Raw genomic sequence first — 26,166 nt, forward strand, 5'->3', positions numbered from 1 at the left:
TGCGGGACATGCACAGCCGTCATTCAGTAGACGAAAAAAGACCGATACGTAAAACATTTAGATGTAATCCTTCGTCCCAAATGGTATAGCCCAGCTGAAAAATCCATTGGCCCATGCCCATTCTGATGTATGGTCCCACCTGTATCACAAACTGTTTTTTATCTCTTTCACCAGCTGATCAGCATGCTGCGACTTTCCAGCAAGGATCTGCTCGTCGTACAAAAATATGGTCCACTTCAAGTGAAAGTCCAAACTTTTGTTAATTTAGCAGAATATATATCAATAACAGAGCCAAAAGTGAAATGGTGATGGTGACTCACAACCCATGTCCAAATGACGCTATTTACATCAGACTGAATGAGCTGATTCAAGTTCAACCCCATAAATACCAACAATCTCTTAAAAATGGCCGTATGGAATAATTGAAGAGGCACATCTTTCAAAATGCTATTATTGATCATTTTATTTAACAGACATAATGTGAAGGCATCATTTTTCTATTGGTTACATCCCAAATTCATGGCACAGAGAGAATAAGAGAAAAAAACCTTTTCTTTAATATGTAATGCTGGCTATTTAACGGATTAACAACACGGCAGTAAATCAGCAAGATAGTTTCCAATTTGATCCATTTGGTTCAAGTTTACAAGCAACAACTGCCAGTTACTATTACATACCATCAGATAAGGCAAATCTTTAAGCATCCAAGGAGAGGAAAAAAATGTTTTTCAGAAAAGTCTACAGAAAGTAAGACATCTATCTAAACATATTCTAAAGCATAGCAAGCATGCACTGCAAGGTGTAGTTTTACAGGATGCATAAAGCTGGTAAAGAGTGTGTTCTGAACATTTTCATTGTAAATCAGACAAAACCTGGAGCTTTGAGCAGTAGATCTGGAAACAAGATTTCATATCAGACCAGATGATGACTCAGTGGGATAGGTTTTGACTTTGTGCGATAGTGTAGAACGGGTGACAGCAGTTGGCAACCCCTTTTACATCTCCCCTGAGTTTTTATTTCCAATGAAAATAATAATCAGGAGAGATGTAAAACGGGCAGCTGATTTCGCTATCACCCGTTTTACACTATCAACAGAGAGTCTAGATCCTGCCCAATGTCTGTGTATCACACCTCGCACCACTGCCGTGATTTTCACCAACATCATCACAATAGTACCTGACATCCCAAAATTGGGTCACGAGGAGTCGGGTCTCAGAAACACCCGGGTGAACTCTGTCAAATTTTGTGTTGTAGATTTACGTTCACACTGGCCACGGCTACAGCTTTCTCAGAATTGGATAGTTTTACCAAAGAACCAGCGCAGGCACTATGCGGCGAATGGGCCCCTTCTGTGCTGTATCATTCTACGAACTGGATTATGCTTTTTTTTTAAATACGAGCTTTCTCTTGTCCTTCGCAGCATATCCTTGAGCCACAAGGCTATTTGCAAGAGCATTCAACTAATGCCTTTTCCAATTAGGAAGGCGGCCAGTATTAACTGCCAGGATTACCTAGTCCTTTTTCCCATAGCAAATTAGCTGGAAATTAAGGCAGAGCAAGTAACCACTATAGGAAATTGCTATACTTTTCCCTTTAATGTTCTCCTTGTCAATATTAAATATGACTCAGAGGGACCTTGATCTATTTTTTTGTGTAGCAATTCCTAAGTCCCTTGACAATGAGAAAACAAATCACAAACTATCAGTAAAATTATTAGACATTTTTTTAAAAAAACAATCAAAATTCATTTTTTTTTTAAAGCTGGAGTGTGCTTCTGAGTCTGACCCTACTGTGTACAGTTCTGGGTGCCACAGTACGAAAGGATATTGCAGCTATTAAAAGGATACAGAAGAGAATGATTGGGAGATGGAGGGATTGGGTTATGAGGAGCGATTATTCTAAATTGGGTATGTTCTCACTGGAAAAGAGAAGGCTGAGAGGTGATATAGAATCATGCAATACAGAAGGAGGCTATTCAGCCCATCATGCTGTGGTGATATGATTGCTGTTTTAAGTCTTATAAAGGGTGTAGGTAATGTTGACCAGGACAGGCTGTTTCACTATGTCCAGAACAATCGAACCAGAGGACACGTCCTGTGATTGAAGGGGGGGAAATTTACAACTGATCTGCGGAAACAATATTTCAGTGATTGAGTGGTCAATCTATGGAACAGGTTCCCTAAGAAGATGGTGGAAGCAGTTGGTTCATTCAAATACAAATTTGATGGGTTTCTTTCCGAAAATAACATTTTGGATTACAGTATATGAGTAATTTGAGAAATTAGATGTGGTGAGTGTAGCACTGCCTGGGAGGAACAAAGGTGACTTTGGACCTATGGTTTCCAAAGCTCTCCACCACTGGGGCTTTCTTCGCCTCATGTCTGGGTCTGTTGTAGACTAATAGATAGAGATTGATTGCTGTGATTAGTCAACAACTCCATTATTGATGTACCATGCAACTACCAGGATGGTAGAAGGTGAACTGGATGGACTGTAGTCTTTTCTGGTCCAGAAATTCCTATGTTCCTATATAATGTACATTTTTGTATTGAATATTGTTACAGTTCAAATTTAATTAAGGTCTCTAGAAATTAGAATATGCTGCTTTAGCATTTCATGTTGAGAATGTTAACGAGCACACTTTAATAACAAATACTTCCAGTGGGTATTCGATCGCCCCCAATGTACCAGGTGTAATGTGCTGGTGAGGAAGTATTACCCCAATGTAGTGCAATTAGAGGAAGTGGGCCTGGTGACATCATTTGATGACGTGTCATCATCCAATTTCCTTAAAGGGACCATGGCAAACTTTCTTTTGGCAATTTCTTCACCCAGAGGGTGTGGGGGTCTGGAACTCACTGCCTAAAAGGGTGGTAGAGGCAGAAACCCTCACCACATTTAAAAAGTACTTGGATGTGCACTTCAAGTGCCGTAACCTACAGGGCCACGGACTAAGAGCTGGAAAGTGAGATTAAGCTGGATAGCTTTTGGTCGGCCAGCGCGGACTTGATGGACTGAAATGGCCTCCGTCCGTGCTGTAAATTTCTATGATTCTATGACATTTATGCTGTCAGTGTTCTACAGCATTGAGGTGCTGCAAACACTGACAAGCACTGCACAAAGGTGCAGGGCTGCACGCAGGCTCTCTCATGGCTTCCTCCGTACGCTTCTGGAGGGAGTCACAGCACACAGTGACATTCTCTTCCCTTCCGCTGGGGAAAAAAAATACTTTCCCACCCAACCCTCCACCGATCACATCCACTGACCCCCCACAAAACACAGCCAAATGAGTCATAGCCTTAGTTGCATGATGATTTTTTCAAGTCAACTAAAAATTTATGACCAACTAATTATGGCTATTAATACTTTATACCTTATTTTATTAAATAGAGCCAATCCCCCTCACCATCACTTTAGACTTTGCTGGTTAAACTCCCTGAAGATCTGATAAAGCAAAACCTACTTCAGGAAAAATAAAACCACAGAAATATATTTTTGGAATAAGTTCCATTTCCTAGGGCAATGCATCAGAAGCAGACTGTGCCTATGACAGGATGTTAGGGTGCATGGTGATAGCACCATCTATCCCTATTGTAATTGATGAGGGCAGTCTAAGGGACTTGTGTTGTGATAATATAACATTGCATTTCTATATACGAGAATCTAAAAAAAAAATGGTATCTTCTGCGATAAAAGGAAAACCATCAATGTTTAAAATTTGAAACAAATAGAGAAAATGCTGCAAACACACAGTGGATTGGTCAGTATGTGAAAGACAAATTGAAGTTGCCTTGATAGATAGAGAAACTGATTTTTCTTTTTCAGAAGCTGAATTGCCCACTGTGCATCTCCAGAGTTAAAAAGAAACTGAGGTCATGTTCAGTGACATGAGTAGTGAAGGGGGAGGGGGAGGGGGAGGGGGGTCTACTGTTAACAACAACTTACAATTATATGGCGCATTTAATGTAGTTGAACGTCCCAAGGCGCTTCACAGGAACGTAATCAGACAAAATTTGACACCGAGCCCCATAAGGAGATATGAGGACAGGTGAAAGAGGAAGGTTTTAAGGAGCGTCTTCAAGGAGAAGAGAGAGGTGGAGCGGTTTAGTGAAGGAATTCCAGAGCTTAAGGCCTAGGTTGTCTTTTACATGTCAGTTTTGTGGTAAAATGTGTCTCTCTAGGATTTACAAAGCCATCAAAGATGTGGCCAATCTTGAAACTCGAATCTGTTTTTTCTTTTTATGCTGAGAAACAATAGAAACAATCTTACTGGATTATCGAGGAATTGCTAAAGGAAAAGAAAACTGGAGAATCGACATTTTAATTCCTCCACCCTCTCCAAAAAAGAATTTCCAAACAATTGGCCATCAAGTCTTTGCTGACAGCTGAACATCGATGGGACTGGCTTGATAAGCAGAATGGACTTAGAAAGACAAGTTAAGCAAAGTCAGCACATATTCAACTGTCGGTATGTGAACCAAACATGTTAGTGTTGTTGCTTTAGTGCAAACTCTTCTTTTATTTTTTAGCAAGTAAGCATAATCAAAAGCTTGATATACCCGGTGTAATGGAGGTGAATACAACCAGTTCACTCCTCTGGTGTGGAGCTGATATGACGTTGGATCAAAACTTTATTGACCAATAAAACAACAGCTGCAGGCAGTGAAAGTATTATTTAGAAGCACATCATCAGGCCAAAAAATTTCCTTCAATAATACAGTTACTAAACATAATACAACTCAGATTTCTGATACACAAAACTGAACAAGGTGGCTATCTAAACTCAAGCACAAAATTGTACCATAAGCCTTCCGGAGGTCTAAAGGGTTAGTCTGCCTTCACAGACATCAATGCATCTTGTATTCGACAAGCGTAGTCCTCATTGTCCACTGTCTGTTGGAACAGAGAAATAAATTTAACCAACAAAGCCGCCAGGAAAAATTCCACATGAAGGGTATTTTCATCATTTTCAATTGTGTCTTACTTCAAGGTGGAATACTAGCAAAGCAACATGTCATCAGCTACCTGGGCTCAGTAGATAACTGCACCACATGGTGGGCTACTGACCCATACGTTCAAGTTAAGGTCCCAGACTCAATGCTCATGTGTGTTAATTAGCTGAACTCAGCTGGCACTGTGGTAGAAATGGCCTCGCCAGCTTTAGGAGGAACAATGAACCACAGCTCCTGCTTTTAATTGGCATCCATTGATTTCTGCTGAAAGTAAATATTAGGCAAGGACAGAATTGCCTTCAACTGCGGTAGCCCACATGGTTGAACACTTAAGGTCCAGGGTCACGCATGAAGAATGGCCATCAATGGAACCATCCTGATGTGATTGCAGCCTTCTACGCAACGGAATGAATCTGGATACCAAAGAGGCGTCCACCTGATCGAAATGGCCATGCGATAGTGCAAAGTTCTTAAAGGGACAATATTCCAAATATACTTTTCCTGTTGGTTGACAGCATATTCTACTGTATGCAGCGGTTGAACAAATGAATAATTAAAACAATGTCTTGTCTTCAAATTCATTTCGGTAAAAAGCTGCTCATTAAAACAAATGAAAATGCTGACTAACTGGAATCTTGACTAATCCACATTTTTCAGTTTTTTACTTCATGATGCTGTTATTCAAATGTTTCTGTTTTATTATTTCTGCTGTTTAACATCATTGTGAAACAAGAGTTTGTCCTACCTTCTTCACATTCATCAATATAGGGTATGCGGTCAATATTCTCCTTATCTTCTCCTGCAAAAACATTGTAGTATTGAGTCACATTAGACTTATTAAGAACTTTAGCTATGCGTGTCAATTTGTGTAGTGTACAACTTAAAGCAAAGTATATCTTCCCCTTCCCTTCCCTTCCCTTCCCTTCCAGCATTCCGAAAGGACCATTCCCTCCACAACACCCTGGTGCACTCTTCCATCAGCCCCAACACCTGCCCCCCTTCCCACGTCATCTTCCCATGCAAGTGCAGGTGATGCAACACCTATCTTTTCACCTCCTTCCTTCCCAAGGTCACAGGCTCCAAACACTCCTGCCAGGTGAAACAGCGATTTACTTAAATGTCTTTCAACTTAGTACACTGTATTCGCTGCTCATGATGCTGTCCCTCTACATTGAGAAGACCAAACTCAAATTAGTTTATCGCTTTGCTGGACACCTTCATTCAGGTCACGTGACGCTGAGCTTCCGATGTTGCTTGCCATTTCCAATCTCCATCTGATCTCCTGCACTGTTCCAATGAAGTTCAACGCAAGCTCGAGGAACATCACCTCATCTTTCTACTGGGCACTTGACAGCTTGCTGGCTTTAACCTTGAGTTTAATAACTTTAGGTCTTAACCACAGCTCCCATTCTCCCTCAGAAAGCAGGTGCTGGTAATGGAGAATGGCTGCACCACAGCCAATGGGAGTGGAGGAGGTGTGAGCTGGTGCTTGGGGTGGGGGAGGTGTGGGGTGTGGATCCTCTATCGGTATACGGTTGGTGGGGTGGTCTGCACCCCCTGGGATCTATCCACCTTTATTCCTGGGCCATGGGAACTCTCTCCGCTTTACCAGGTTTTCCATGCTTCCCTTCCCCTCTGCGATTCAGTTGTAACCATTTATACCTCCTCTTGTTTCTTTACTTGTCCCATTACCACCCGCTTTTGTCGCAGGAATTTTCACAACAGCTTTGTGAAATCCGGAAATCCTGCCCACTGCAGGCAGCTGGGATCAATCCGATGGAGAGTAGCAGGTAGCAGCTGGAAACAGTGGTGAGGTCTGGGGCAGATGGAGGGGAAGTAGAGTTCCAGCATGAACTGGGGGTCAGGAGAAAAGAGAATGCCAGTTTGAATTGAGGGTAGAGGGGGAGAAGAGTGCCAACGTGGGGTGGGGTGGGGTGGAGGGAGGGGAAGAGTTACTTTGAGTCTACAGCACAGAAGCAGGCCATTGGGTCCAACTGGTCTATGCCGGCATTTATGCTCCACAGGAGCCTCGTACCACCTCTCTTCATCTCACCCGACAAGTACTTCGTTCTGTTCCTTTCTCCCTCATGCGATTATCTAGCTTTGAATTAAATGCTTCCATGCTATTCACCTCAACTACTCCCTGTGGTAGCGAATTCCACATTCTCAACACTCTCTGAGTAAAGAAGTTTCTCTTGAATTCCCTATTGGATTTATTGGTGACTATCTTATATTTGTGGCCCCTAGTTTTTGTGCTGGCATAAACTGAGAGAAGTGGAGATGGGTGCCAATTTGAATTGAGAAAAATAACAGGTCTAAATTCAGACTCTATTTGAGATGGCTGAGCCAATCTTGTCTGAAGCTGTCGGTCTGCTTTTGCGAGCCTTCTAGCTTGTCATTTAAGTGTTTGGCTGGGAAATGATGCATAATGCAAGTAGCATACAAAAAATGGTGCAGGAAATGGAAAAAAATCTATCTTTGTGATGTCTTGCTTCATTTGAATGGCAGGAGGAACAAATCACGGCCTACCTGCATCAAACTGAAAATATTCACTGTTTATAAGTTAAAAGATTTTTCTTTGGCCTCAGGGTTGCCAGAAGGCCCTTAGGTAACTTGCGTTCACCGGAGCACTCCTTTTAAAAAGAGTTTATAATTCTTACCTTGAGTTGGAGAATTTTCTTCGTCATCATTCATTTTCTGTGTCCCTGTTGAAGCAAAGAAACCATATTTAAGCAAGTGTAGAATCAGATGAGCAGGACTGAATGGAAATTTTTGGGGCCAAGGTTCGGCCTGAGTTGCTCCTGATTTTTTGGAGCAACTGGTTTAGAATGGAGTATCTTAGAAATTTGAATTCTCGTCATTTAGTTTGCTGCAGTTCTAGTCAATTAGAACAGTTTCACTTTGGAACAGAGTTTTTTTTCCAAAAGGGGGCGTGTCCGGCCACTTACGCCTGTTTTCAAAGTTTAGGCAGTGAAAACTTACTCCAAACTAACTTAGAATGGAGTAAATGAAGATTTTTGTACATTCGAAAAAACCTTGTCTACACTTTAGAAAATCAGGCGTAGGTTACAGATTAGGCGTAGGGAATGGTGGGGGGGGGGGTTTAAAGGGAAGTTTACAAACATTAAACACTTCAGTTTTACAAATAAAGAGCCATCATCAATAATAAATGATAAATACATCAATAAATCAACCAATAAATCAATCAAAAAAAATAATAAAATATAAATTTAAAAAAAAATCAATAAATAAAACATTTTCTACTTACCGACTGCAGCACCGGGAGTCCTCCAACAGCGTGCTGGGACAGACCCCCAGTGTGTCTCTGTCAGTGTCTCTTATCTCTCTGTCTGTCTGTGTGTGTGTCTCTCACTCTCTGTCTGTCAGTGTCTGTGTTTCTGACAGCGAGGGGAGGGGGAGAAGGGGGGTGGGGGGGAGAAGGGGAGGGGGAGAAGGGGAGGGGGTGTGGGGGGGGAGGTGGAGGTGGGGGGGTGGGGAGGTGGAGGTGGGGGGGTGGGGGGGAGGTGGAGGTGGGGGGGTGGGGGGGAGGTGGAGGTGGGGGGTGGGGGGGAGAAGCGAGAGAGGATGGAGGGAGGGAGGGAAGGGGGGAGAGAAGATGGAGGGAGGGGAGGGGAGGGAGGGAGGAAAGGGAAGGAAGGGAGAGAAGGAGGCTGAACGGCCGGGCCCAAGACTTCGGGCTGGATTTACAGGTAGGTGGCGTCGGGTCTCGGGGGGTTGCGGAGGTTCGGGGGGGGGGTGGGGGGGAAAAGTCGCGGAGGTCCGGGGGGGGGGGGAGTCGCGGAGGTCCGGGGGGGATGGGGAAGGGAAGAGTCGCGGGGGGGGGGGGTGGGGGGGGAGAAGAGAGAGAGCCGCGGGGGGGGGGGCGCGGAGGTCGGGTCGCCGGGGGGAGGGGCGGGGGGAAGCAGAGGTCGAGTGAGGTCCGGTCGGGTGGGAGGAGCCTTATCCACGCAGTCCCAGTGAGGCCATTCGGTCAGGGTTAGGGGCTATGTGCTTCGGGCCCCTCCCACAGTTTTGGGCGCCTGGTGCTACTGCACATGCGCACCCACTGTAGCGCGCATGTGCAGAGGTCCCAGCACTGCTTTCAGCGCAGGGACCTGGCTCCGCCCCCTACAGCTCGTGCTGCGCCGCGCCCAGCTCCAGAGGACCTGCAAGGAGCCGGAGAATAGGTAAGTTTTTTTTAGGCGTACTTTGTGGCGCGAAAACCAGGCGTCCAGGTCGGCGCGGGCCGAAACTTGGGCCCATTGTCTGGCATGATTGCTTTTCCCTTCACTGTGTACTAATGCAGAAAGCTTATGAGAAATGGTTTCAGTTGATGCAAAACTGATGACAACAAATGGATCCAGAGACAATAAATTGGTTCCAAGCTTTTGGTTTTGATGAATGTGAACTGGCTCGTAGGTAGCAGTTCCTTCATAACCGCAACACTACAAGAACAAATGAACATCAGCTTTCTGCTCACTGCTGGAATTTCTACTGGAGGCTACGGAGAGTAATTCAAACTATTTAACTCCACTCTGTAAAGCTCGGTGCATCAGATACAGCTTAAGCTATTTTTTAAAATAAACATTTATACAGGTTTAATAGGAATCCAAGTAAAAGAAATAAATGAAAGAACTTTCACGACCTCAGGACATTCCAAAATGTTGAAAGCCAATAAAGTACTTTTGAAATGCAGTCACTGTTGTAATACAGGAAACACAACAACCAATTTGCACACAGCAAGCTCCCACAAACAGAAATGTGATAATGACCAGATAATCTGTTTTAGTGATGTTGATTAAGGAACAAATATTGACCAGGACACTGGGGCTAACTTCGAAATAGTGCCATGGGATCTTTTACATTCACCTGAGAGAGCACCTGTGAGGGGCCTCGGTTTAATGTCTCCTCTGAAAGATGGCACCTCTTGGAGCAACACTCCCTCAGCACTGTACTGAAGTGTCAGCATAGATTTTTGTGCTCAAGTATATGAAATGACAGTACAGGGTAAAATGGTGAGGCTTTCATAGAAACTAGCAGATCTCCTATGGCGTTGCTCAAGCAGAGCCAGAGGATATGCTAATTTATTAAGGAGTATTATACCATGTGACACACAGTATTCTAAAACAGTTAATGACCTGCCGCGATGCTCCTGATTAAAACAATCTCTCACTTACTGCAGCTATCTTTCTGCTTCTTTTCCATTGTTTTTTGTTACATTATCTCGTTACATTAAAGGAATGCTTTCCTTTTATTAGCCGAGGCATAGAATATAAGAGCAGAGAAGTTATGCTGGAACTGTATACAGCACTAGTTAGGCCACAGCTTGAGTACTGCATACAGTTCTGGTCACCACATTACAGGAAAGATGTGATTGCACTAGAGAGGGTACAGAGGAGATTTACGAGGATGTTGCCAGGACTGGAAAAGTTTAGCTATGAGGAGAGATTGGATAGGCAGGGGTTGGTGTCTTTGGAACAGAAGAGGCTGAGGGGAGATTTAATTGAGTGTATAAGATTATGAGGGGCCTAGATGGAGCAGATAGGAAGGACCTATTTTCCTTAGCAGAGAGGTCAATAACCAACGGACATAAATTTAAAGTAGTTGGTAGAAGGATTAGACAGGAGATGAGGATTTTTTTCATCCAGAGGGTGATGGGGATCTGGAACTCACTGCCTGAAAGGGTGGTAGAGGCAGAAACCCTCATCATATTTAAAAAGTACTTGGATGTGCACTGAAAGAGCCTTGACCTACAGGGCTACGGACCTAGTGCTGGAAGGCAGGATTAGGCTGGGTAGCTCTTTTTCAACCGGCATGGACACAATGGGCTGTGTTGTAATTTTCTATGATTCTATCTTAGTCTTCCATCCTCTCTCTCTATTAGTGCAGTGACAACTTTAGAAGTATCTGTATTGTGCTCATGTATAAAATGTATTTTCTACTGGAGTCTAGATACATAACTGCTGAGGAAAATTTGATATTTCCACAGCATATTTGGAAAAGTTTCCAGCATTTTGATTCGACTTTTTATACATATACGTAAATATATTTTATGATGTCTACATTACTTTATATTAGATTATATATTCTACTAAAGCGGAACAGAAAATTATAATGCTGAATCATGTACATTGTAGGAATTAATTATTAGAAACGTGATTCTTAACTCTTAACTTTAAGTTATTTCTTGCTGGACCACAAAACATTTTTGAGCCTGGAAATAACCACTGGTGGTATTATTGGATGAATGCTTCATGCATTTGTAAGATATTCATCTGCTATCGTAATGAAAGCATTTATCATTTATTTTATTTTAAACAGGTTCCCATAATTAAAATAGACCACAAAGAATTCATAATTAGCCATGAAATAGTTGGTTGGGGGTATGTTATGAACCTACATCATTAATACTTCATGAAGGAGAAATATTTGATATAATGAAACATAGAAACATAGAAAATAGGTGCAGGAGTAGGCCCTTCGAACCTGCACCGCCGTTCAATGAGTTCATGGCTGAACATGCAACTTCAGTACCCCATTCCTGCTTTCTCGCCATACCCCTTGATTCCCCTAGTAGTAAGGACTACATCTAACTCCTTTTTGAATATATTTAGTGAATTGGCCTCAACAACTTTCTGTGGTAGAGAATTCCATAGATTCACCACTCTCTGGGTGAAGAAGTTTCTCCTCATCTCGGTCCTAAATGGCTTACCCCTTATCCTTAGACTGTGACCCCTGGTTCTGGACTTCCCCAACATTGGGAACATCCTTCCTGCATCTAACCTGTCTAAACACGTCAGAATTTTAAACGTTTCTGTGAGATCCCCTCTCATTCTTCTGAACTCCAGTGAATACAAGCCCAGTTGATCCAGTCTTTCTTGATATGTCAGTCCCGCCATCCCGGGAATCAATCTGGTGACCCTTCGCTGCACTCCCTCAATATCAAGAATGTCCTTCCTCAAGTTAGGAGACCAAAACTGTACACAATACTCCAGGTGTGGCCTCACCAAGGCCCTGTACAACTGTAGTAACACCTCCCTGCCCTTGTAATCAAACCTGCTCGCTCTGAAGGCCAGCATGCCATTTGCTTTCTTAACCGCCTGCTGTACCTGCATGCCAACCAAGTGACTGATGTACCATGACACCCAGGTCTCGTTGCACCTCCCCTTTTCCTCATCTGTCACCATTCAGATAATAGTCTGTCTCTCTGTTTTTACCACCAAAGTGGATAACCTCACATTTATCCACATTATACTTCATCTGCCATGCATTTGTCCACTCACCTAACCTATCCAAGTCACTCTGCAGTCTCATAGCATCCTCCTTGCAGCTCACACTGCCACCCAACTTAGTGTCATCCGCAAATTTGGAGATACTACATTTAATCCCCTCGTCTAAATCATTAATGTACAATGTAAACAGCTGGGGCCCCAGCACAGAACCTTGCGGTACCCCACTAGTCACTGCCTGCCATTCTGAAAAGTACCCATTTACTCCTACTCTTTGCTTCCTGTCTGCCAACCAGTTCTCAATCCACGTCAGCACACTACCCCCAATCCCATGTGCTTTAACTTTGCACATTAATCTCTTGTGTGGGACCTTGTCGAAAGCCTTCTGAAAGTCCAAATACACCACATCAACTGGTTCTCCCTTGTCCACTCTACTGGAAACATCGTCAAAAAATTCTAGAAGATTTGTCCAGCATGATTTCCCTTTCACAAATCCATGCTGACTTGGACCTATCATGTCACCTCTTTCCAAATGCTCTGCTATGACATCTTTAATAATTGATTCCATCATTTTACCCACTACAGATGTCAGGCTGACTGGTCTATAATTCTGTGTTTTCTCTCTCCCTCCTTTTTTAAAAAGTGGGGTTACATTGGCTACCCTCCACTCCATAGGAACTGATCCAGTGTCTATGGAATGTTGGAAAATGACTGTCAATGCATCCGCTATTTCCAAGGCCACCTCCTTAAGTACTCTGGGATGCAGTCCATCAGGCCCTGGGGATTTATTGGCCTTCAATCCCATCAATTTCCCCAACACAATTTCCCGACTAATAAGGATTTCCCTCAGTTCCTCCTTCTTACTAGATCCTCTGACCCCTTTTATATCCAGAAGGTTGTTTGTGTCCTCCTTAGTGAATGCCGAACCAAAGTACTTGTTCAATTGGTCTGCCATTTCTTTATTCCCCGTTATAACTTCCCCTGATTCTGACTGCAGAGGACCTACGTTTGTCTTTACTAACCTTTTTCTCTTTACATATCTATAAGAAGCTTTTGCAGTCCGTCTTAATGTTCCCTGCAAGCTTCCTCTCGTACTCTATTTTCCCTGCCCTAATCAAACCCTTTGTCCTCCTCTGCTGAGTTCTAAATTTCTCCCAGTCCCCGGGTTTGCGGCTATTTCTGGCCAATTTGTATGCCACTTCCTTGGCTTTAATACTATCCCTGATTTCCCTTGATAGCCACGGTTGAGCCACCTTCCCTTTTTTATTTTTATGCCAGACAGGGATGTACAATTGTTGTAGTTCACCCATGTGGTCTCTAAATGTCTGCCATTGCCCATCCACTGTCAATCCCTAAAGTATCATTCGCCAATCTATCCTAGCCAATTCACGCCTCATACCTTCAAAGTTACCCTTCTTTAAGTTCTGGACCATGGTCTCTGAATTAACTGTTTCATTCTCCATCCTAATGTAGAATTCCACCATATTATGATCACTCTTCCCCAAAGGGCCTCGCACAACGAGATTGCTAATTAATTCTCTCTCATTACACAACACCCAGTCTAAGATGGCCTCCCTCCGAGTTGGTTCCTCGACATATTGGTCTAGAAAACCATCCCTTATGCACTCCAGGAAATTGTCCTCCACCGCATTGCTTCCAGTTTGGTTAGCCCAATCTATATGCATATTAAAGTCACCCATGATAACTGCTGCACCTTTATTGCATGCACCCCTAATTTCCTGTTTGATGCCCTCCCCAACATTACTGCTACTGTTTGGAGGTCTGTACACAACTCCCACTAATGTTTTTTGCCCTTTGTTGTTCTGCAGTTCTACCCTTATAGATTCCACAACATCCAAGCTAATGTCCTTCCTAACATGCTGAATTTATGAATCAGGATTAAGGATTGGCATTATATAACTGCATTCTTATAAGTATACAATGCCAATAGACATCAGATCTGAATGAGGGTTAAGTATAGTGATCCGAAATTCAAAGGCTACAACAATTTAAAAAGGAAATATTTTGTGGGGTCTGTTCAGGTACCAGAAACAAAGGTCATCTCAAACACATGTACCGGTACTTTGGCTACAACTGTCTTAAAAAACTACAGATAGAATGCATAATATGCTTGGGCTCTTGTAAACCAATGCTGAGATAGGTATCCATTAACTTGATACTTGTGTGGCAGGAAAGAGATATGCTTCTAATATACAACAGGTCAAAATATAGTTTGCGAGAGAGCATTGTTCTCTCCCTCCTCCACCCCTACTGCAAATTATACTTGGACAGTGAGTATGTATACCTACTACGCTGGCAGAGACTGGACTCATGCGCTGTTTCAACACTCTTTTCTCCCCCCTCTCTCCCTAACGCCTCCCGGAAAGCTAGCTGGTTCGGGAAAATGGATGCATCCCCAACGATACTTGAAATCATTGAAAATAGCCTTTATTTACACATGGCATTCTCCATCTTCCATGAGCACAAGAAATGTAAAAATACCGTAGACATGTGCAACAGGATAAAATGATGTATTAAAAACAACAGAAAGTGGGTGCAGAAGGATATTTTATATCTCTCGCGGGGGGGTGGGGGGGGAGACATTCGGAAGCTCCCCGTTTGAGGCGCTAACTTTTGAAAATTGAAAAAAATCAGCGGCCATTGCTAATGATTTTCAGCTTTCTATAAATTCTGTGTTTGCGCTCCAGGAAGGAAGTGGAGCACTAAATCAAGCATTCCACTTCCTTCCTGGAGCACCGAAGGAAGCAGACACGGCGGTAGTGGTGCGGCTCTGCACAATGGCCCGTGCAGCTATGCCGCGATCCGAGGCTCCTTTCCTTCCTTAAAGGGAAGGGCCATCACTGCAGGCTCTGCATTGGGACCAGTGAGCTGGTCCCCGACAGCAACCGTGATCTGGCCCGATCAGCCCCATCCACTCCAGCAAAGTGCCGGGCCGATCGATCGCAGAGGAAGAAGAGGAAGCAAAAAAATGGAAAATAATCATTACAGCAATTTTTGCACTTATCTCAGCCACCTCCCCTTTATCTTGCGCCCCTGAAGTGACCAGCCTCCTGAACAATGGGTGTTTTCAGCCAGCGATGATGGAGGGGGTGGAACCAAAGTTTGGGTCCGGGGTGTTACCGGAGCAATGCGCACGGCAATGACGCCACGATGTCCGGATGCAGGAGATCACGGCCCGAAGTTTTACTGCCGCCGCAAACCTCCCGGCCAAGTTAGCGGGAGTTGTTCGTCTTGCTGTGGCTGGTCGGTAAGTTATTAGCGCCTTGTTATCGCGCCCCCCCTCCCCCCAGAGGCGATAACGGGAGGCGCTAAGGAGAACAATTTCTAGGCCATAATATTTTCTTGTTGTCCAAAGTGAAGCCAAATTTGAACCAGTCTGAATTGAAGCAACTTGAAACAGCCTTATATTGACCTAATTCAATTCAGTTTGGGCTTGAAATTCCACTTGGTTATAAGAACATAAGAAATAGGAGCAGGAGTAGGCCACCTGGCACCTCAAGCCATGGCTGATCTGATCATGGACTCAGCTCCACTTCCATGCCCGCTCCCCATAACCCTTTATTCCCTTATCGATTGATCCTCGTGCAAATATCCACCAGACAGTGGGTTTTTGATTGAAACATTATCTACTTCCAGCATGACCTCTAGAATTTACAATAAGTCAAAGAACAAAAACTCAGTCTGAAAGTTAAGACTATCTTTCTTTCAAGGCAGGATAACAATCCCTTCATGCACTGCCCACTAAGGTACTTCTGCTGAAGCAAGAGGTGGGCTCAACGGTGATTCAGACAACCTTATAAAGCTAGTACCATAGCTTTGGAAAAGTTAAAAGGGCGTATGACACATGAAGCTGCCAAGATGGATAACCTTAAACTTAACAAACTTGTATGGCTAGAGCCATGGATTAAAATTGAAAAGCATGACATAACAACAAGCAGCTGAAATGTGTCTGCAACTGGGTCAGGATTGGAAAGTAAATATATCTGGTTATAAAACTTTCAGAAGGGATAGAGAAGGAAAAAAAGAGAAAGGCGTGGTATTAATCAGAGGCAGTATCAAGGGACGAGAGCTTATGGGTTTAAATAGAGAAGTGGTTTAAACAGAATCTCTTTTGATTGAGTTGAGAAATAGCAAGGGATCAGTCATATTACTGGGAATATATTAAAGACTGCTAAATAGTGGAAAGGAAATTGAGGATGAGGAACCACTTCGATCAAGGCGCTGGTTAATGAAGTGGAGCAATTAGGCCACCTAAAACTTGGGGAACATTCCAGAAGCACCGATCACAATATAATTAGCTTCCAGTGTAAGAACAGAAAAGGTAAAAGAAAAGTTGAAGACAAAAGTACTGACTGGATAAAGGAAAATTATAATAACTTGCATCTATATCGTGCTGTTAACATAGTAAAATGTCCAAGGCACTTCACAGGAGGGTTATCAACCAAAATTTGACACCGAGCCACATGAGATATTAGGATGAGCATCCAAAAGCTTGCTCAAAGAGGTAGGTTTTAAGGAGCTTCTTAAAGGGGAGAGAGGCAGAGATGTTTAGGAAGGGAATTCCAGAGCTTAGGGCCTAGGCAGCTGAAGGCACAGCTGCCAATGTGGAGCGATTAAAATTGAGGATGAGCAAGAGGCATGAATTGGAGGAGCGCAGAGATCTCAGAAGGTTGTAGGGCTGGAGGAGGTTACAGAAATAGGGAGGGGCGACGCCATGGAGGCACATTAGTAATAAAAGGACGGTCAAGGTAGGGTAGGGTTGCTAAGAATTGGAGAAACCAAGCTTATATTAGGGAGGGAATGTCAGAGAAATTAAATAAGTATTTTGCCTCAGTTTTCAGAGGATATTGAAATTGTAGAACCACTAGGGGTGGGTGTATAACAGTGAAGATTCATAGAGAAATGGCAATAAAATTATTGCTCAAATTTAAGGTGGACAAATGACAGGGACCTAATAGTCTACATTTAAGGAACCTGAGGGATACTAGCAAAGGAAAATTGTAGTAGAGAGCAGGACGGTGGCAAATATGACTTCACTCTTCAAAAGAGGAGCTGGAAAATTATAGATCAGTAAATTCTATTGTAATGTACCAACAACTGTCAATACTCAAGTGAAATTGGAGAAACACGAGTTTATCAATATGCATTTATTCAAGGTAGGTTAACCTGATAGCATTCTTTGCAGAAATAACAAGCAACAGGTAAATAACAGGTAAAGGAAATGCAATGGATGTGGTTCGTATCAATTTTCAAAAAGGATTTGATGAGGCACATGTAAGTGACTTATTATAAAAAATAATGGCACAATAAATTAAAGGGGAAGGTAGCCACATGGATAGGGAGATTATTGGAGGGGAGAAGACAAAGTGCAGACAGAAAGTTGCTCTACTTGAAAGATGTATGGATGGATTTTTTGGCTTTTGCTAATCGCGGTGGGGCGTTAAAAATAGCGCCTGAAAATAGTTTGCACCCTTGACTGCAAATTTCAACAAAAATGTAAGTTGGAGGAGCGTTGGTATTAACTCTGGTGTTGCACAACGGACTTTGTGCACCAAGCCAAAATTTGCAGAGGTAATGAAGTTTCATTGTTGTTTAGTGCCCTGCAACAAAATGTTGTATATTGTATGGTTTTATTTTGGTAGGGGCAGTTTTTCTGACTTTGTTGCAGTAAAATATATGAATCATCATTTGCCATTGCTGTCTTGTGGATCATTCTAACATTCACCAGAGATGTGCCTTTATCTGCCCTTACAACTTCAGTGAGAAAATGTAATGGGGGCATTACTAGTTTGCCAGCGTATCATGCTCCGTGCTATTGCCAGGTGGTGTCAAGCTAGAAGAAGGGCTCTTGGCCATGTCGGCCCACAGATGAGGAGAGGCCGAAGACATCCGGGGAGGAGGCCTCACCCCCCACGGGTTGACAGGCACCAATGCTCATAACTCCAGCTCTCTGAGGAACAGTGTGTGAGAAGGCTGCGCTTCCGAAAGGAAGTGCCCAGTATTAGCTCCATCCCTCAGTTTCCTCCATTACGGGGCAGACGTTAAATGAGACATTAGGCCTGAAAGTTCTACCCGGGTCGCTAGCGCAGCCTTGCACGACGATTGCCATCATCATCACGGTCAAATCGGAGGGCAGGGCGGTAAGTTTTTGCACGGCGCTGAATCTTCCGGCCGAGCGGTAAATCCTGGATGCCCCGTTTCATGCCTCAAAACAACATTTACCGCCCACCAGAGCATGAAACAAGGCGCGAAATAACTGAATATTCAGCCCGTGGTGTTCCGCAGGCGTCTGTGTTGAGGACGCTCTTACTTAATATACACAAATCATCTGGATTTAAGAATTAAGGGAAAAACACTGAAATTTGCAAGACACCACATTGTGACAATGACGTGAAAGACATTAGGAAACAAAGATAATCTAGCAAGGTGGGCAGATAGGAGGCAGATGCAGAAAAATTGCAAATTCATATATTTTGGAAGTAAGAATAAGGAAGGGAAATATGCCATAAAACTTCTAATGGATCAAAGGAGAAAGGGGACTACTTGTTATACATATACATAGGTCAGCAATGTGGCAGCACAAGTGGATAAAGGCCATAAAAAGGCTAATGGAATCGTTGGTTTTATATCTTGAGGCATAGAGAACAAAAGGCATGGAGTTAATGTTGAACTTACGCACAATCTTAGATAGCACATGACCGTAGACCACACAGTTGGAATAATGAGGACAGTTTCTGGCAGCTCATTGTGGGAAGCATATTGAAAGAGTGGAAAAATGCAGTATTGATTCACTGGGACATTACCAGAGAAAAAGGTCTGCATTCTTGAAAAGAGACTTGAGAAGTTAGGGCATTTTTCATTAGATCTAGGAAGGTTAAGGGGTGACCTGATAAAGGCCTTCAAGGTTATGAAGTATTATGATGAAGTAAATAATGATACACTGTTTCTGTTAATCAGCCAAGTGGTAATGAGATAAATACAAAAAGACTATGAGGGGAGGTTGGATAAAAAAATCAACTGCTTGAGAAAGATAGGCAACTCGAGTCACAATATAAGTGAGTGGATGATAAAGTATTTATAAAATGATATAGTCGTTAGAGATACTGAACAATCTTGAAGCGCACTCTAAATATACTGACCTAACTGAAACCATAATTGAACTCCCATTATCGTTTTAATAGTATTGATGCAAATCCCAGAACTTCCACAGTGCCACTACTTCAGTAGAATCTTTACATACAAATTCTGCAGCAACTGAGACTGGCTGGGAATCATACGAGTTGTACCTCATTCACATCCTGATGTATGGGGCTTACGGTAGCACAGTGGTCCTGTTACTGGACTAATAATCTGGAGACATGAGTTCAAATCCCACCTGGGCAGTTTGTGAATTTGAATTCAGTTAAATATATCAGGAATAAAAAGTACAAGTAATTGTGACCATGAAACTGTCGGACTGTCATAAAAACCCAACTGGTTCACTAATGTCCTTTAGGGAAGGAATTCTGCCATCTGTATATGTGACTCCAGACCCACAGCAATGTGATCTCTAAAATGGCCTAGCAAGCCTCTCAGTTGTATCAAACCTCCACACGATTGCAGCGGATCACCTCCAACTTTCTCAAGGGCATTTAGGAATGGACAATAAATGCCGGCCTTGCCAGCGACGTACACATCCCGTGAAAAAAATCTACCTCAAAAAATGTCGGTAATCAAAAACAGTCTGAAAATGTATTCTGTACCATCAAACACTCCTGGGGCCTAAGGCCAGCACTGCATGGGTCAGATACAAAATAAAGCTCCCTTGGAAGGTTACGTTGACAGAGTTAGATGAAATAGGCTGAGCGGAGCCTGGTGTGAAGCATAAACACCAGAATAGACCAGTTGGGTCAAATGGCCTGTTTCTGTGCTGAAATTTCTGTTATTTTGCAGAATATTAGAATTAATATTTTGGACACTACGATGGTGTAAAAAGGGATATGGGGAGTTCGAGAAGGTGACGTTGAGGTAGAAGATTAGTTATGATCTTATTGAATGGTGGAGCAGGCTCGAGGGGCACTATGGTCTCCTCCTGCTCCAGTTTCTTATGTTCTTAAGTTTCTGCTTAAAGCAACTGGGCGTGTAACTGATTCAAGACTGTACAATATCTTCTAGCTGGCTTTTTCTTTTACATTTATTTGTGGAACTAGAGATTCGGTTGAAAAATTTGCCCGTTGAAATTGTGTTAGCTATATTGTCACGCTTCTCAACATCCTTGGAAATCAAGTAATGGTGTCCTGATAGAAACAGCAGCAACATTGTAAGTGTTAATGAAATAAATGCTAAGGGTGATGTAAAGAAACACAGAAATGAAATGCTACTTGAAGAATATATTTAGGGGATGAGCACATTTAAACTTGGACTGACAGCACAGGTATTCAAAATCATGGAGGGTTTTGATCGAGTAAACAAGGAGAAACTGTTTCCAGGGGCAGAAGGATCACCAACCAGAGGACACAGGTTTATGGTGATTGGCAAAAGAACCAGAGGTGGTATGAGAAAACATTTGTTTGCTCAGCGAGTTGGAATGCACTGGCTGAAAGGGTGGTGGAAATACAGTCAATAGTAACATTCAAAAGAGATTTGGATAAATACTTGAAGGGAAAAAAATTACAGGACTATGGGCAAAGAGCAGGGGAGGGGGGTGGGATTAATTGGATAGCTTGACCAAAGAGTCGGCAAAGGCACGATGGGCCGAATGGCCTCCTTCTGTGCTGCATCAATCTCTGATTCTAAGAGGGTGCAAGTTTAAAAGTAACAAGGGTGAAATGACTATGTGGAACAGATTGCCAGCAAAAGCAGCTGATTCTGCGCTGATTAATTCCTTCAAAAAGAGCAGGAAAGGTAGCTGATTTTGGAATCGGGCTGGTTGGTGATTATAAGGGTAGCTACAGACTTGAGATGCTATCATTTCTATTCTGCTGGGTCCACAACGGAGGAGGCAAAATGCCAAGGTCGAATAAGGGAGATGTGGGATGAGTGAATATTGTGAAATACTGCTTGATTATCTTACAGGAAAATCCATGCAGACATTCAGCTCAGAACATTTTAAACGAGATGGATAGAGTCTGTGATAGTGTTGCACAGTGGGCGCTGAATCACATTACTAAATTCTGGGGGGGGGGGAACCTGGTCTCGTGGAAATGCTGGAGGCAATCTTTCTCAAGCAAGACAAAGATACGAGGAAGTAGAGAAACCACAAAGGAAATTAAACTGATCTGTCTGAAAAGCTGATGGATGAGACAGATCTGCTTTGGGTAGTGGCCATGTAACATGCAAAAAGGTTCTCCTAAGGAGACACGAATGTCAGAATAATGCCCACAAGCTGTGGGTAGTTGCTACTGAATGATAAAAGAAAAAAAGACTTGCATTTATATAGCGCGTTTCACGACCACCGGACGTCTCAAAGCGCTTTGCAGCCAATGAAGCACTTTTTTTTTGAAGTGTAGTCACTATTGTAATGTGGAAAACACAGCAGCCAATTTGCACACAGCAAGCTCCCACAAACAGCAATGTGATAATGACCAGATAATCTCTTGTTGTTAAGTGATTCAAGGATAAATATTGGTCAGGACACCAGGGATAACTCCCCAGCCCTTCTTCGAAGTAGTGCCATGGGATCTTTTACGTTCATCTGAGAGAGCAGATGGGATCTCAATTTAACATCTTATCCAAAAGACGGCACCTCTGACAGTGCAGCACCCCCTCAACACTGCACTGGAGTGTCAGCCTAGCTTTATATGCTCAAGTCTATGGAGTGGGACTTGAACCCACAACCTTCTGACTCGGAGGTGACAGTGCTACCCACTGAACCACAGCTGACACTGTGAATATTGAGGATAGAGGGGTAGAGTTTCTGCTTTGGGCACAATCGGCGAATCCGACGCAAATTGCTGCTGCCCAATACCATGCATAAAACCTCGCCCCCAGAAACTGGTAAATGTTGCACCATGTTCTATGTCCGAAACGTATACCAATTTCTACCCCCTAGCATGTAACAATACTGTTATGATGAAAGTCATCATCATCAAAGGCAGTCCTTCGGGGTCGAGGATGACTTGTTTCCACACTAAAAATGAGTATTCAGGTGACTGATGAACTCATTTTAAATGGTGGAAGATGCCTGTGCGTGAATTCTTTTAACATGGAGTGGCCATTGCATACCAGCCACCACACGCGGAGCACAGTCTTGGTCCAGTGACAAGGGGATCCAAGACGACTGGAGACCAGGCTCCGCTGCATGTGCCAATACATACACACAAACTCAAACATACTCCGACTGTCCTCCTTTCTTCCTCCTTCCCACAGGACCTCTCTCTATGTGTAATTCATAGTACGCAATGTGAGCCTCACGACCTCACAGCCTCGATATTGGCCCGTGCTGTGCCTTCGCTTGGTCTTGTCCACGCTGCTCCACCTCTGGGCTCCGACCTCTCCGCTCCTCCGTGCCTCATACGTCCTCTCCTCGCCGATTCCGACCTCCGCTCCTCTCCGCTTCTGGACCTCCGCTCCTCGCCGCTTCCGACTTCCGCTCCTCGCCGATTCCGACCTCCGCTCCTCGCCGATTCCGACCTCCGCTCCTCGCCGATTCCGACCTCCGCTCCTCGCCGATTCCAACTTCCGCTCCTCGCCGATTCCGACCTCCGCTCCTCGCCGATTCCGACCTCCGCTCCTCGCCGATTCCGACCTCCGCTCCTCGCCGATTCCGACCTCCGCTCCTCGCCGATTCCGACCTCCGCTCCTCGCCGATTCCGACCTCCGCTCCTCGCCGATTCCGACCTCCGCTCCTCGCCGATTCCGACCTCCGCTCCTCGCCGATTCCGACCTCCGCTCCTCGCCGATTCCGACCTCCGCTCCTCGCCGATTCCGACCTCCGCTCCTCGCCGATTCCGACCTCCGCTCCTCGCCGATTCCGACCTCCGCTCCTCGCCGCTTGCGACCTCCGCTCCTCGCCGATTCCGACCTCCGCTCCTCGCCGATTCCGACCTCCGCTCCTCGCCGATTCCCACTTCCGCTCCTCGCCGATTCCGACCTCCGCTCCTCGCCGATTCCGACCTCCGCTCCTCGCCCTCTCCGACCTCCGCTCCTCGCCGATTCCGACCTCCGCTCCTCGCCGATTCCGACCTCCGCTCCTCGCCGATTCCGACCTCCGCTCCTCGCCGATTCCGACCTCCGCTCCTCGCCCTCTCCGACCTCCGCTCCTCGCCGATTCCGACCTCCGCTCCTCGCCCTCTCCGACCTCCGCTCCTCGCCGATTCCGACCTCCGCTCCTCGCCCTCTCCGACCTCCGCTCCTCGCCCTCTCCGACCTCCGCTCCTCGCCGATTCCGACCTCCGCTCCTCGCCGATTCCGACCTCCGCTCCTCGCCGATTCCGACCTCTGCGTTGTTGATTCTGCTGCTGCGGTGGCTAGCTTTTTTTGATTTGCCGACAGCTCCAGCCACGCATTCCAAACTGCTCCTCTGACTGTCCCATGAAGTCGGGATGATGAAAGTAGTCCGCAAAACACATACAGATTCATATACCCCTAGCTGTTAAATCACACTTCCTCCACTGTACTGTATAGAAACATAGAAACATAGAAAATAGATGCAGGAGTAGGCCTTCGAGCCTGCACCACCATTCAATATGATCGTGGTTGATCATGCAACTTAAGTACCCCATTCCTGCTTTCTCTCCATACCCTTTGATCCCTTTAGCCGTAAGGGCCACATCTAACTCCCTTTTGAATATATCTAACGAATTGGCCTCAACAACTTTCTGTGGTAGAGAATTCCACACGTTCACAATGCTCTGAGTGAAGAAGTTTCTCCTTGTCTCGGTCCTAAATGGCTTACCCCTTATCATTAGACTGTGACCCTTGGTTCTGGATTTCCCAAACATCAAGAACATTCTTCCTGCATCTAACCTGTCCAATTCTGTCAGAATTTTCTATGTTTCTACGAGGTCCCCTCTCATTCTTCTAAATTCAAGTGAATATAAGCCTGGTCAATCCAGTCTTTCTTCATATGTCAGTCCTGCCATTCCGGGAATCAGTCTGGTGAACCTTCGCTGCATTCCCTCAATAGCAAGAATGCCCTTCCTCAGATTAGGAGACCAAAACGGTACACAATATTCCAGGTGAGGCCTCACCAAGGCCCTGTTCAATTGCAATAAGACCTCTCTGCTTCTATACTCAAATCCTGTCGCTATGAAGGCCAACATGCCATTTGCCTTCTTCACCGCCTGCTGTACCTGCATGCCAACTTTCAATGACTGATGTACCATGACATCCAGGTCTCATTGCACCTCCCATTTTCCTAATCTGTCACCATTCAGATAATATTCTACCTTCCTGTTTTTGCCACCAAAGTGGATAACCTCACATTTATCCACATTATACTGCATCTGCCATGCATTTGCCCACTCACCTAACCTACCCAAGTCACCCTGCAGCCTCTTAGCATCCTCCTCACAGCTCACACTGCCACCCAGCTTAGTGTTATCTGCAAACTTGGAGATATTAAATTCAATTCCTTCATCCAAATCATTAATGTATATTGTAAATAGCTGGGGTCCCAGCACTGAATCTAGAGTCTATAGAATGTTGGAAAATGACCAACAATGCATCCACTATTTCTAGGGCTACTTCCTTAAGTACTCTGGGATGCAGACTATCAGGCCCTGGGGATTTATCGGCCTTCAATCCCATCAATTTCCCTAACACAATTTCCTGACTAACTAGTATTTTCTTCAGTTCCTCCTTCTCGCTAGACCCTCGGTCCCCTCGTATTTCCGGAAGGTTATTTATGTCTTCCTTAGTGAAGACAGAACCAAAGTATTTGTTCATCTGGTTTGCCATTTCTTTGTTCCCCATTATATATTCACCTGATTCTGACTGCAAGGGACCTACATTTGTCTTCACTAATCTTTTTCTCTTCACATATCTATCAGTCAGTTTTTAATGTTCCCTGCAAGCTTACTCTCATACTCTATTTTCCCTCTCCTAATTAAACACTTTGTCCTCCTCTGCTGAATTCTAAATTTCTCACAGTCCTCAGGTTTGCTGCTTTTTCTGGCCAACTTATATGCCAATTTGTATGTTATTGACTTGAATGTTAAGATATTTCTGAAATTAAAATACTTTTCACCAGCTGAGAGTTTTAAGGTCAACAGTACAGAATCTTACTCTGAGAATCAGCTCGCTAATTACATAAAAATGAGGCCATTTAATTTGCTTTTTCATTGCCCAAAGGTGCTTGCACAGGTTCTTACACTCTCAATCAATTAAGCAGTGGCCTGTGACCTGCCCGGAGGGAAATGGCCCCATGTTAAATACCTCCTGCCATCGAAACACACACAAATATACTAAACGGGCAGAGGCTTCACCATCAATATTCCCCAGATTAAAACAAGAAAGAAGCCTCCTCTGCTCACTGCCATTGTTCCCTCATATGGCTTTGCCTAACCTTACAAGATTTCCTTTACAAATCTTTATTGAAATTACTCAGGTCTTTAGTCAATCCCCCATGGAGTCTGAAAGCCTAAATCTAATTGCACAACACTAAGACATGCTTGATGTGATGGGAAAGCCCTGAAGCTTTGAAAGACTGAAATCTCTGACCATCTGCTTGCCATGCCAATGAACAAACAATGGAGTCAAAGAGAAAAAGAGAAATGGTACCTGGGATTCTTTTAATTATCAGTTTAGTGAAACCATCAGCATGTGGAGGACATATGAAAGCAAGTGCGTGTAATATCAGCTCCCAGAGCGACTATTTCAAATAAATAGGAAGTACCCATCAATCATGTTTGCATTTAATTATCTTGATGCTTATTTACCAAAAGTAGAATCCTGTTATATACAATTAGTCACAAAAGAAATCACAAGCAGACTCGCTTACAACTGAATGGTTGTAATTTGTATTGAACAAAATTAGGAATAAA

General features: G+C 44.0%; 1 protein-coding gene across 4 annotated transcripts in view; it reads right to left on the bottom strand.

Annotated features, from left to right (window-relative positions):
* Window positions 1-445: 445 nt before the first annotated feature.
* Window positions 446-26,166, bottom strand: part of macrod2 (mono-ADP ribosylhydrolase 2) — a 1,460,169-nt gene continuing 1,434,448 nt past the window's right edge. For all 4 annotated transcript variants that reach the window (XM_070889818.1, XM_070889820.1, XM_070889817.1 and 1 more), the window contains 3 exons: window positions 7,613-7,657; window positions 5,698-5,751; window positions 446-4,893 (listed from right to left, as the gene is read on the bottom strand). In XM_070889818.1, the coding sequence (XP_070745919.1) occupies window positions 4,880-4,893; window positions 5,698-5,751; window positions 7,613-7,657 (113 nt within the window). In that variant the 3' untranslated portion in view covers window positions 446-4,879. The remainder of the gene's footprint in view (window positions 4,894-5,697; window positions 5,752-7,612; window positions 7,658-26,166) is intronic.

This window comes from Pristiophorus japonicus, chromosome 9 (assembly GCF_044704955.1).
Source record: "Pristiophorus japonicus isolate sPriJap1 chromosome 9, sPriJap1.hap1, whole genome shotgun sequence".
Taxonomy (NCBI): Eukaryota; Metazoa; Chordata; class Chondrichthyes; family Pristiophoridae; genus Pristiophorus; species Pristiophorus japonicus.